Genomic DNA, 13,903 nt, shown 5'->3' on the forward strand with positions numbered 1-13,903 from the left:
AGCAAGCTTGATTGTGAAGTTTATTAAACGATATGCATTTGCATGCACATTATAAAGCAAATAATTAGGTAATACATACTTTTTAAAATATCATAAGCTTATCTGACCCAATTAGAAAACACACCTGCCACTCGTCTCCAAATAATAAAACCTCGGAGGATCTATTTGACTCTGAAGTTGTATCATTTTCAGCAGCAGGTAGGTTACAAAACGGAGGGAATAACCTGCAGCTAGAGGCTTGTGAGGTTTACCAAAACATTTTATTTATTTATTTATTTTTAGCAGATAGCCAGCTCACCACGAGCTGCCTGACGTCACAGAGGAGCAATCTGTGGTCGGGCTGAAAATGTGCTCCAGCTGCTGAAAGCTACCGTAGCCTGTAGTGTCACTGTGCTCACGATACTCATGATGCCGACTGCTTTGGATTAAAGGGATCTTATTGCCAACTTGTGCATGACATAAACTTTAAAAACTTTGGCTACTTCAGGGGAATATTAAAAACAAATAATCCTAACAACGATTTAAATTCAGATAAACATTTTGGTTGTGAGTACTGGGTTTAATCCAATATTTTATTGCTCTGATTTTCAATTTCTACGCACTAAAGTAGATTGCTTAAAAAATTATTCTGTCACTGTTGACGTGTCCACTGCAGCGGCCTGAGAGCGGCTCTTTGGTAGTTAACACCAGCTACTGCGACAGTCCGCATTAGCATCCTGGGAATGGTGTTTATCAAGTTTTGGTGCATTTTATGTGGCAAATATAATAACTATCAAATTGTTTTTACATTTATCATTTGATGAAACACACAGAGAACAAAAACAAAACACAATAAAACCCCTCCCCCTCCCCCGAAAGGCACTGTAGGTTCAATAATTATAAAATTATCTGCATTAATCATTTGCAAGGTCTTCAGAAACATCACAAGAACATGTTGTAGTTAAAATACACCCAAAGCTCTGAATAAAAAATAGCTTTTTGATTTATATGAGGGGAAAACAATTTAACATTACTACTGTACATTCGCTACTGAATACTGATTAAGATTTATGTGCTCGGATAAACTTCTGACTGCAACTTGCTGCGGTGTGCCTGACACGCTTGTTCTTACTGCGTGGGTACTTCTAGTAGTTCTAGTTTTAAAACAAGTCTGAAATGCTTGTTGAAATGTTGGGATCTGCTTTGTTTTGTTTACAAGGAACAGCTTAAAAATCCCTTTTCTTAAATACGCCGCACGATTCAATTCAAAGCTTGCAGTGAAGGTTTTTATATCTGCACAGGTGCAACCAAAACAACAACAAATAAAAAAGGAGAGCTCAAGGGATGAGTATTTGAGTATTTCTGATATCACAGTTCCCACCCGCTTATAATAAACAGTTGGACCCAACACAGGGCTTCAACATTAAAACCAACTTTCCCAAAATGGAAAATAAAATAAGCAAACACATGACAGGAATCACGTTTTAAACAAAAAGCAAAGATAATATTTTTCTTATATATGATTGCAGACCATATAATCTGCGGGTGAATAGCTGGTCCCTCTAAAGTGTAAATGCTTGGCAGACGCCTCCACGCTCCTCTCCGACTCCTCTCCGGCGTTTCTCGCTGCCATTTAAAGAATTCACAGAAAGAGCTGGTGGTGGACCACAGCGAGGACACATCCCTCTGGTTTTTGCTCGTTTTTTTTTTTTCTTTTTTGCTAATGTGCTCAAGGAGAAGTTGGTGTGGATTTTTTTTCTTTATAGCAGCTCAGTTTTGTCAAGACATTTTATTTGCTCTTATCCGGCTTTTTCAGTTCTGCTTCTTTTCTTATTTGGGGAGGGAAAGGGTCAAATCTGGTTTGTGGGATTTGGAAAACCCACCAGGACTGAAAAGAGTTTGCAGATCATCATGAAAGCTGGACCTTCTGCACCACCTGATAACTTGCTTTACACACCTGTCCCCGTACATGCAACTCTACTTACTATAGGCCTTGAAGCACTGCTGGGTGCTTTAACATCTCGCTTAGATGTCACACATCTGGTCATGTTCTTGTTGCTCCTGAAATCCATCCCTCTCTCTCCATCTCTGACTTAAACCTCAACCCTGACATTCAGATATTTCAAAAAAAATATATATATAATTAATTTATAGCCTTAATCTTGATCACCAGCTTCCCAAGATGCATGGAGGGTAGGGACGGTGCCTGCGTTTAACAGTGGCACTGGGTGATAAGGCTAACTGAGCTTGCTGTGTTTGTGCAGTATCATGCCTGAAGAGCTCCTTTAGATGTCCGTTTGTATACAGCGTTTTCTCGTTTGGTTTACAGGCTGCACAGCGCTGCAAATGGTCTCCTTCAAGCTCTCATCCTTATCTGGCTCTGTGTCACCAACACTCTCCTCGCTGATGTACAGAAACGTCCCGCTACTTCCCTCTTTTGGCGAAGCAGGTGGAGATGAAGACAGCAGGCGGCAGGTGAAGGCTGAGTGGCTAATCTGAGGCGGGAAGTGCTCCAGGCGGTCGTGTTCCACCTCTGGCATGGGCGTGATGGTGACGTCACTGAAGGCGCTGATGGGATTATGAGGGTGGGCGTCCATCGGGGGAGAGCAGGGTGCAGGAGCCGGTCTCGAGGTCTCGGGGTCTGAGCAGCTGAGCTCAGATGAGAAGTGGCTACAGTGCGACTCAGCCACAGAAGGAAGGCTGCCGCTCAGGGACGGAGAATCGAACTCTGAGGAATTAGTGCTGCGCTGCTCCAGAAGCTGAGTGTCCATGTCTGTTTGGATCTCGTTAACTTTTGCCTCTCCTTTGCTGATGCTGCTGGCTTTTTTCCAACGCTTGCCCTTGCTCGTTTTGACCCCAGAGGTGGAGGCATCCTTTGACCACGGCGGGCAGGGGCAGGAGTGGTTGGCTTGCTGAGCACAGCGACAGGTGGAGGGACACGAGCACGTAGCTCCTTTCAGGCCAGCAGAGCTGCTACTACAGCTGGCTTCATCCAGGCTGCTGCTGGCGCTTCCGTGTCTCACCTTCTCCTGCTTAGACTCCACGTCTGCCTGCACCTCCAGACTGTTGTCTCTGCAAAATCAAATCACCTACATTTAACTTATTGGATCATAGGGCAGCTGCCTACAAGTCTAACAAATCTAGGTCACCAAATTCCTACTAGAACAAGGAGGATGTGTATAATCTGAGTGCTGACCTTTCCAGAGACATGTAGGCGTTGAGGATGGACCCCGCCATGGCTTTTGTGCTTGCGTTGTCGCTCATTGTCCCCAGACTGACTGTGGCAGACTCCCCACTAAGGCTGCAGCGTTCCTTCTGGACGTCGGCCTGGACTTCCATCCTGGAAAAGTAAAAGCAGTCAAAACAACTAGAAAGTCCAGTTGACAAGTGAACAACAAGCCCATCGATGTAGTTTCAGTCCTAAAACATTTAACACTGATAAAATGGTCTAAGGAGCTTGGAAAGCTCTAAGCTACACAGACACTGATAACATTGTGCGACTGCACCATTTGCCACTCACATAGAAGTGCAAAATTTCTACGATGAAGAGAAAATAATACAAAGAAAAAGAAAAAAAAAGACTAACATGCTTTTTTCTTTTAAGTGATGAAAGTAAAGAATGACGTCTCATAGCTTTTATTTTGAGTGCACTGCTGAGTTAAAGAAAGGAGTTAAGGAAATTTAGGAAGTTAAGGGTTAATTTTAATTCATCTGTCTGTTTTCTTAACCCCTTATATTCAATTTAGGGTCACGAGAAGGGGAGCTGAACCCTATCACAGCTTTCATCAGCTGTCAGCGAGAAGTGGAGTCCATTAACAGGGCCAACAGACACCCATTCACAAGTACGACCAATTTAGAATAGCTATTGGATTTTCCCTCAGACAGTGTTCTGTTTGGGCTCATCTGGGCGTGCTTATCACACAATCAGTCCAGTCCATTTACCGGTTGTAGCAGCTGCCCGAGAGGCTTCCGGTGATGCTGGTCCCAGCGAGGGCTGTGGTGCTGGCATTGTCACTCATGTTATCCCGCTGGGTGGAACTTACGCCGCAGCGCTCCATGTTGCTTCCGCTCACACTGAGGCTCAGGCCCGTCAGACCACCAACACTCGCACCATCGCCGAGGCTGGCGTTGTTGAGGCGAGTCTCCGCTACTGAGGTTGTGTCTGACCAGAGAAAAGGGGGACACAGTGTGAGCTTTTATTAGGCTACAGAATAGTTTGATGGACAAAACTAAAGCAACAATGTGGCTTTCTGATATAGTATTACTGTATCCTGTGACTATAAATGCCCAAAGAAGTGAAACTAATACAAATGGAGCATGGTCAGTAACGTCAAAGTGGACACACATAAGTAATAAACTCAGGAGTGAACTTGGTATGACTTTACCATGCATCCTGGAACAACACATCATTAAATTCTCATTGGAATCAAAAGGACATCATCACGTCTCACACCTTATGTTTCTGAAAAGGTCAAAGTCTTCGCTGTCATCTGTACTAATAATTATGACTTTCATTGATGACAGAAGCTGCGAGAAAACAACACGTCTCGCCGTCACGCAGAGCCCCTAGTTCATCACAATTGCTGATATCGTGCCAGTCATTTCACACAGTCACACGCCCTGAATACTTTTCTGCATCTTCCATCAACAGCCCTTTGAGTAATGAATGTCATGCGCATAAAAACAAAGGCATGGCCAGATGTAAGAGTAATGACTGGTATGCATTCCTAACCGTGAGAACAAACTCATACAGTAATCTTTTCTATCAACCCTGTTAAATATTTAACCTGAAAATTGACCTAAGCTAAATGCAGAGCACCATGGTGCTTAAAACAACATTTTTAATTATTCATTAACGGATCATTATTGTCTGAACTGTGACTTTAAGTTCTTCCCATAGCCTGTGTACAGTATAAGACTCTCACCTGTGGCTGCAGCACCGTTGCCTATGTTGTCATTTTCATCGTCAAACTCAATTCGCACTCCTTTCCCATTGCCGGCAGAGACTCCACAACCTCCGCTCCGGCACAGGGAGATCGGGACAACACCGTAGACGTACGCAAGCATGATGGGAACGCCAATTCCTAAATAACACAACATGAACAAAAATTATTATGACTGACACTTAGGTAAGGTAAGCAGATTAACTAAGAAAATACTGGTGGGCGAAACATGTTTAAACTCTGTGTGTTGGTACAAGCAAGGCACAATATGAAGGCACAGATGGTGAAACAAAACAAAAAGACATTTTTCCTCACCAACAGTGACCGCGGCAACCACAGGAGACACGATCACAGACAACGTCACGCCGCCAGCTATCACCAGGTTCCTCTTGTGTTTGGAGATGTCTTTGCCTTCATAGCGAGTATGAATCTGATGGGAATAATTGTTCAGTATGATTTAACTTCACACGCTTTGCAATAAAGCCACAAATGATGAACACACACCTCCTTTTGTCCCCACATCTCAAGGCTGACATTTGACAAACTTGTTACATGCAAGATACTGTACTAGGAACACAAAACTGGTACAAAAAAAACAAAACAAAACAAAAAAAACAGGCATAACACAACCTCTCTGTACTAATCTGCAAGATCTTCACCACTTCTCACTTCTCTGAATACACACATTTTGTACCCCTGTTGCCTGCTGGGAGCTCTCACCTTTCTGCCCACATAGACAGGGATGCCAATGATCATTGCAGGGATGGCGATGCCAGCAATAAGGGCGATACCCACAGGAGCACCCACCAATGTGCCAAGCTGCCACAGGATCTTCTTCTTTCTGCTCCACGGCTTCTTACCCCAGAAGGTGCAGCCCGATGGACTGGGAGGAGACAAGAGAGATAAAATAGTTTCACAGGGCTAAGACAAAAAGAGAGCTGTAAATATTAAGCTGTAAATATTAAAGGAAACCTAAAAAATAAGAAAAGCATAGGGCGGAGGAAGTCTTACCTTAAATAGTGCAGGTCAGAGATCTCCTTCATGCAAAGCCAACAGAACTCACAGCCGCAGACGGCGCAGGTCATGTGATTGCAGCTTCCATCGTTCATCTTGATGATGTAGGCTGCACAGCGAGGGCATGGTTTGATGTCATCACCTGGTGCAGAATAAAACAGACTGAATATTGTGCTTAAAATGATAAAGCTTCTGTGCACTGTGAATTTATCACAAGTGTCCTTTAATGTGTAATGCCAAAGAACAGGTCAGGTTAATCTGAGAGCTTTGTATGGTAGCACCTATCTGTGGGCTACCTGCAGCGCCGCTCTCCTGGCTGTAGCTGAGTGAGGACGACCTGAAACTCCTCAGCCGGAAGTGTTGGGCCCTTTGCTGCCGTGCGGTGTCGCACGTCTGGTTGGGATGCCACAGCTGTTTGCAGTGGTAGCAGAACTCTGTCCCGCAGCCCTCACGCCCGCAGGTGATCTTTGGGCAGCTGGCACATCCAAATGCAATGACTGCATAACTAAAAAGAGAAATGATGGTAAATAAAATTTGGTGAGACAGAATGGACTTGCCGCTACAGGTATAATCAAATCTGGAGGATGGCATATCACCATAGCAACCTACATCAGTCATCACAGTGGCTTATTAGAGGGCTTTTTGTGTGGCAGGAATGTTTCTTTTTATAAATGAGCACATAAAACTTGACAAAGTGACACCATAAAAGCCCGTTGCTGCAGCAGTCATTTATATCCCATCACAACTGCTGCTTTAAATAACCTGCTTTTATATCAGTGACAAGAATATTATGAATGGTAGTGACTGTTTCCCCCGAGCTTGCTGACTCAAAGCCCCCCTCGTGTCCCTCCAGGGGTGAGACATGGGGGATGGTTTCTGTGTTAGATACCGCAGCAGATATGACAGCTTCATTTAAACTCAGAGGCATTCAGGATCCTGCATGATGGTTATCACGGGGACGTGAGGAAAAGCAAAAACAGTGCGACAGCAAGCAGCTTGTAAGGAACTCTTAGTTGCTCCACTCAAACCCTGATCATCTTCCACATTTCTAAATGTGATTGTGTGAGGAGAACATGGAGGACGAGCCTTTTGCTCAGTTTAGGATGAATTCCCAAGAAAAAAAGACAAAAAAAAAAACCTCAAATTAAACAGACGCTGCAGCACCGTCTGACGTACACAGCTGTGAGTCAAGATCTTTGTTAACATGAGATGAGCATTTAATCTAATATAGCCGTTAACATCAGCTGACAGCAAGGGAGCAACAGCAACTGCAGCTGGAAACTTAAAGAGGCACGCTATTTGGTGGGAATCAATGGGATTTATAAGTTAGCGAATGAAGCAAAATGATAAGTTTGGAAGACAAGTTAGTCATACTAAACCCTTAAGGCTAACCTTACAAAAGGTAGATTAGAGTTATCTTAAATGCAAAGTTATATAATTACATCTAACATTTCTTCGAGGTCAGTGGAGGAAGGAGGAAGTTAAAAAAGAAATACAAAAAAATAGAAGCAGTAGAGTAAATATATAAAACTATTCATCACATGTCAAGTTTCTGATGAAAGAAATGAAAGTGAATGTAAGCATTAACAGATAAACTCTGTTATCCTCTTATTGACACATTTGACAAGCAGCAGTAGAGGCTGAATGTGAACATGTACTTAAACAAAACAGCCAGTCTGCACAGTTTCTAGACAGTCTACACTAACACCTTGGTGAGGTGAACCGATGGCACGTTGTAAAAAGTGGTAAAATATTGCCAAATGGCCTTTTGGTATTATCCCCATCTTGTTTTCCTCACATACATTTTACTGTCAGACCATAATTCAACCAGTTTTAACTGGTAGTGTAACACCTACAGTGATATACTTGGGCTCAACTTTTAAAAGAAACCCCAAGCTTGCCCAAAATAGAAAAACTGTTTCGGTTATGCTTGCATGTAACTAAATAGGACACCATCCGAAACTGAGCAAAACTTCACTGCATAAAGATGATTCAGCTGTTTATTTAAGGAATAATGAGGACTCAAATTTGACAAACTTCACAGTTGAGCTGACCAACAGAGCCCAGTAATTTGCACAATTATACAACAATAAAGACTGAGAGCATTAACCAGCGAGGAGTGTGGCAGCAAGCCAGAGTCGAGCTGTTTGTAGCTGAGTTGCAACAAACTCATGAAAGAGCCATTATTCCAGCAGACAAGGGTCAGCACTGTTGATGCAAGACGATCATGAGAGTGAGTGAAGGGTGAAACCATTTCTGAAGCAGACAACAACAGAGCTGAACTGATCATGGCTGACTGGAGCAAAAATATAAAAAAACAAAGCAAAAAACAACAAAATAGTGCAGCCAGCACCTGGAGCAAAACCAAATACACACTGATGTAAGGGTACATTAGCAGTACACGTATGCTGTGTGCATGGAGGCAGTCACGGCCTAATGGTGCAATGAGAAGCAAGAGACGTATGGAGGTCAGTTCAGGACCCTGTGAGCAAACTATTGAGTCCCTCCCGGCTCGAAACATACAAGACCCTGAACTGACCTTAACCCAGTACGGCCTCTGACATATAAGAGAGAGAGAGAAAAAGAAAGATTTCCAACTGCAAGAAACAGCAGTTTATTAACATTTTTAGGAGGTTTGCAGAGCTCGTTTTTACCCCAAACCAGCAACTTGCAATACTTGCAAATTTTTTCCAACTTTAATAATTGAAATAGGGTTTTTGTTTTGTCTTTTTTCATTCAGCTTATAACTTGTTATTTTAGGTTAAATAACTTTTCGCCTTATTTTAAGATTATTATCACTGAAGGGTGTGTTATGCTTTCCTTTATTTTCTGTCACATGATGCTGAATGTTTATACTAAAACACTGCCATAATTTCAGATAATCTGGTCCGCGTATATAAAAACCTTTATACTACTCAAAATGCTTGTTGTGTGGTGGGTCTTCTAGTCTGATGTCAGCTGATCATGAATTTCCTTATATGGTCATTTAAGGCACAGCTACACTGATGGGAGGCGGTGCTTAGAAGCACAAGGTTACAAGCTAGCCAAGTACAGCCAATCAGGAGAAAGAAGGACTTAATTGTACAGAAGCTAAAACGGCGTGTTATTGGCCAGTAGAGGACATACAGTGCACAGGCCAGTGAAGAACAAGTAAAATACACCTGATCCAACCATAAATTAGTTCATGTATTGTTCAGACTGTTATACATGCTCCTTCATTTGTGGCTATATACTGAATATTTGCTCATTTACAACCTATTTGCAGTCTGAACACAGCGGGCATCATCATAAACTGACTGCTCGCTGCTTTTGACTGACAGAATAAATGCGGCTATTATTGCTACGAGTTATTTTTAGCCGAGACATCAATGCAGAAGCTGGAGTAAACTTCACAGGGTCAGATTACAGTCTTGAAATTTCCTTGATCTTCTGCCTTAGTGTGTTATTTTAGGAGTTGGGCACTGGTTTAATCAAAGTTACAGAAGATCAGGCACATCTCAGGTAATTAAAACTAAGATTTTGGCCCGTATGAATTTGCAGGTTTTTCAGGATAATATCACAGGCTTAAAATTTTGGAAGCTGTCTGAAATTTACACGTGCCTTGTTGTAATTAGTGCTGCAAATCTCAACTTTCCTTCCTACTCTTCAGTTACATTTGAATGTAAATCTAAAAGCCTTCATTTCCCAAGTTTTTGCCTTGTGTATTATGTTTGAACTACACCAACTAGTCCTGTGTGTTATTCACTCAGGGGCCATCTAATCCCTCAGCTGTGGTTCTTACCCGCAGTCAGGGGCTGGGCACCAGCGGCAGTCAGGTTCAGCCACCAGCCACCTCCTCAGCATGAACTCCTCGTACTTGTCCATGAGGGCTCGGTCTCCCAGGATCATCCTGATGTCGTGGGGGTTGAAGCGCTCAGCACACTCGGGGCAGCTGATGTTGACTCGTGACTCTGAGATCTCGATGCGCAGATACTGTCGCAAGCAGTCTGCGCAGGAGCGGTGGTGGCAGGTCATGATGTCTGGGAAGTGATCGCGTGCGTGGCGCAGTAGGCACAAAGGGCACTCCAGCAGCTCTGACGAAGACCCTGGCACTGAAGAAGTTGACGCTACATCTAATGGAGAGTTGGTTGCAGTTTTATCCTGCAAAGTCTCTACCTGTGCAGTTTCGAGGCTGACGACACCATCCACCCCAACTTCAGCTTGCAGAGCCTTCGCCTTGCGCTTGGGGTCACGTTCGGGCCGGCGTCGGCGCCCAAAGATTGCATGGAGAGAAAGACGGCGCTTCTTGGGAGTCTTTCTAACTGTGGGGAGGCTAACAGAGGAGCCAGCAGAGTGAAGATCTCGCTCTGAGCCTGTGCTGCCATGATGCTGCTGGTGCAGGCTGCTCATCACGCCAAACTGGGCGCCACTGGTGCTGTGACCAGCAATTACCACATTGGGATCGGGGATTAGAGATGGTACGGAGAAGGAAGACGGAAAGAGGGACTAGGGTTTAAGGAAGATGCTCAGGAAATAGACTGCTATCTAGGACATGGTGGCAGGAACCTGATTTAGGAGGTGTGCAGGTGTGTGAGATGATCTGCCCTTGTTTTAAGTCACACCAGTTTAAGGGGTTCCTTTATGGCCAAGATGAACAAGTTCAGATGTAGGCCACAAACCTGAGGAAAAAGAGAGAGAGGAAAATATCAGGTGCTGTGCTGAAGTCAAATGCATTAATTTTTAATTATCTGCTGCAAAAACAGAACCACTTGGCTGCAAAACGAGGCAACACTATTTCAAGATGCAAAACAACCATCCAACTAAAGAGAATCTTAAAAGCAAGACAGCCATCCGTGAGGCTGTTCACTGGCCTCTGTGTTAAAGCGTAACCACTTCTTTGACGTTTAAGAGTTTTCTGGCAGACTGCAGGCATTTTCTCAGGCGTGTCTTCTGTGCCTCTGAGTGTGTGCATGCTATTATTCTCACATAGCTGCATGCTTTCCCTCGAGTGTGTATTAGTCAAGTGTAGGCAAAACAAGACAAATCCTGCGTTTCCACCATAGATCTCAAAAGCAGCCACAGCTGTGCCTGTAGTTCTCTGCAGCCTCACCTAGCCTTAAGTACTTTCACTGCTTGTTTGCACAACTTAAGCATAAGCTCTTCACCTGTAAAAGCAGCGTGAAAACGCACTTGTGGTGGATGTGAAGGGTTTAAGGGTCAAAATAACAGGCATAACAGAGGCGAGTCTTAAATTTCATTGACTAATCCAATCTAGCAAATGAGATCAAAAATGCTTCATGAAGTTCTTTTAATCCTAACCACCTTCCACCTGACCTGGCCTATTTTTATCCAATCCATCCAACACAAAATTTACCATGATTGTTTTGCTTTCAGCAAAATATGCACGCTCTTCTAAACACAATTTTGTTTCCACACCTTTATCTTCTCGCAGTATTTAAAAAAAAAATACATGAATAAATAAATAAATAAATAAATAAACAGAATTACAGAAATCAATGCTTTCCAAGTTTGCCCTCACTTGACATGTCCTATATAACTGTGCTCATGTTTGTATAACTGTGCTCATGTTTGTATCATGAATTGCAAAGTATTTTAAAAACCCTAAAGCAATATAAAGGACAAAAGGGATTTCTACTGGCTGCTGCAGGCTGCAAACTTGTGTTTGCCATTAGGGACTAATTTCAGGAAAATTCCAGCGGGAGCCAAAAGGTGACTAATTAACAAGCCTGTTGCAAATCTAAACTGGGACAAAGCAACCATATGCACTCTCGTAACCTACAAACCTCAGTCTGACTGGCTGCTGTTTTTCCACCTTTAAGTACCATGGCATGTAGGCCGAAGTCAGCATCAACTACTTTAATGTTGGGGAAGGCTAAAAAGAAAAAAGTCTTTAGTTGCAGAGCCTGAAACCAGATTCAGTTCGGCACCTAATAATAACATACACTCAACTAAATTAATGTAACATTTTAACACTTTCAGTGAGTCTGGTTAGTGGTTTGATCACGAGCTTGAAGCATTTTAAAAAGGCCATTAAAAGATTATAAATGCAATAAAATTCAGAAATGCGGTCTTTCAGGTGCTCACACTCAGCTCTGACTGACAACACCCAATAAAATCTGCAAACATCCAAAAAAAAAAAAAAAAAAAAAAAAAGATGCTTGGATCAAATGACTCTTGATCCCAAACTGCCATTTTTATCTCCCAGTTTAGCAGCAGGCAGGTTCAAAAAAAAAAAAAAAAAAAAAAAACCCAACTCAAATGCATCCCAGTAGCCTTTTGATGCTGACTGAAACTAAATTCGGCTGACTTTTTGCACATCTACAAGCTCTAAATACAGCCAGTAGTCTGCAGACAGTGTCACGGCATAAGAGTCCCATCTCTTCAGAGACAAATATCCTGAAACGCACGTATGAACATGACAGATGTATGCAATACACTGGCAAACGCACATCTGACAACACATAATGTATTAAACCAGATGCAGGACTGTATCTGTATTACTGTTGGGACAAAACTGATAAGTACCTACCATTAGCATATGCCCTCATACCTAATGGCTACAATGCAAATGTTATTATAATATAAAAGACTTTAATTATGGTTAATAGCTGCCAGTTTTATTTACACAGCCCTTCACCTGCAGTTAGATGCTCCTTGCACATTCCCAGTTGTGTCATTAACATAATGAATAATGTAAATAAGGATAACCCTTAGTGCATAAACATCCATATATATTAATGATAAGCTGCTCCTTCTCACACACACAGCAAGGGGGAAGTTACTTTGATGTTTCCGTTGTTGGGAAGCTTTTACTGCATTACTGTAATATAAAGTGTTGCCATCAACTCAATGAATAGTATTTTATTTCACTTATCTCTTGGCAGCTCTACATATGTGTGTGTGCGTGTGTGTGTGTGTGTGTGTGCGTGTGTGTGTGTGCATGCGTGTGTGTTGAAGAGGAGAAACTATGACCGTAAATGACAGCAGTATGCCGCAGTCTAAAGACATAAAAATCTAACAGATAAACACCAATAAATATTTAACTGTTCATTGTTTTTATCTGAAGTCTGTTGCCATTTGTTAGTTTAATAAGTAGAGTTATATATGTTTATCTGATGTACAAGTTTATTACACCAATCAAGAGACTGGCTGGCAACCCTTTGGCAACCTCCGGTCATTAGGGAAAAATGTGTAGTGGTTGCTGGAGCTTGCTGGGTGAAATTGGCTGCAAAGAGGGTGCTGCCTCTGGTTATTGCTTTGGTTGCTCGCACATTGCTGTGGTCACCTGCAGTTTGCATGAAAGATGTCAACTTATCTGCAGACACCCACAAGCTAAACAAGGTGTGGTAGTGAGACAAAACGTTTACTTTCAAAGTAAAAGTTGTGCCCTCCCACTGAAACCAACATGTATCAAAAACAGTGCAACTTTTACTTTATGTTTAACTGTAGCCTTTACTGGTTTGCAATGCACTCTTCAGAGTTTCACTATTGCTTGGTGAATATTTCCCAGATGGGACTGCTCTCCAGGCCTACATAAATGGGGCTTTAGTAACTTAGTATTTACTTACTAATAATTACTAACTTTTGACTCATGACTGGTGGTTGCCAACTGGTCTCTAGACCTGTGTGACTGAAGCCTTCAGTTTACGTGCACATCAGCTGTACTGATGTGTGAAATCCCCCACAAACGATAGTTTTCTCAGCACTAAAATCCACACAACAATATTTGTGTAATGGTGGGCTCAATCTTTTCACTGAAATCCATGTGGAATCATCAAGATTTGGTATAAAATAACCGGTCTCAACAAATTCATCACTGGAGACTTTAGAAATAGAAATGTTGAATTGGTCCAGCCTTAAATGTTAACAACTGTTGTCATCATATGACACAAAATATAGAAGTATTTATTTCTGTTTTAACCACTTGGTTGAGGTCAATAATTAAACTTTATATTTGTTAAGTACAG

General features: G+C 42.4%; 1 protein-coding gene across 1 annotated transcript in view; it reads right to left on the bottom strand.

The window, feature by feature from the left end:
* Window position 1: 1 nt before the first annotated feature.
* The window catches only part of LOC309698674 (E3 ubiquitin-protein ligase RNF19A-like), a 28,046-nt gene continuing 14,144 nt past the window's right edge, over window positions 2-13,903 (bottom strand). The window contains exons 2-10 of the mRNA XM_082521272.1: window positions 9,718-10,594; window positions 6,233-6,441; window positions 5,934-6,078; window positions 5,643-5,805; window positions 5,238-5,352; window positions 4,905-5,063; window positions 3,922-4,141; window positions 3,176-3,319; window positions 2-3,051 (exon numbers count right to left, since the gene is read on the bottom strand). Of these exons, the coding sequence (XP_082377398.1) occupies window positions 2,265-3,051; window positions 3,176-3,319; window positions 3,922-4,141; window positions 4,905-5,063; window positions 5,238-5,352; window positions 5,643-5,805; window positions 5,934-6,078; window positions 6,233-6,441; window positions 9,718-10,325 (2,550 nt within the window). The 5' untranslated portion in view covers window positions 10,326-10,594 and the 3' untranslated portion in view covers window positions 2-2,264. The remainder of the gene's footprint in view (window positions 3,052-3,175; window positions 3,320-3,921; window positions 4,142-4,904; window positions 5,064-5,237; window positions 5,353-5,642; window positions 5,806-5,933; window positions 6,079-6,232; window positions 6,442-9,717; window positions 10,595-13,903) is intronic.

This window comes from Aulonocara stuartgranti (genome assembly GCF_965226115.1).
Source record: "Aulonocara stuartgranti genome assembly, chromosome: 22".
Classification (NCBI taxonomy): Eukaryota; Metazoa; Chordata; class Actinopteri; order Cichliformes; family Cichlidae; genus Aulonocara; species Aulonocara stuartgranti.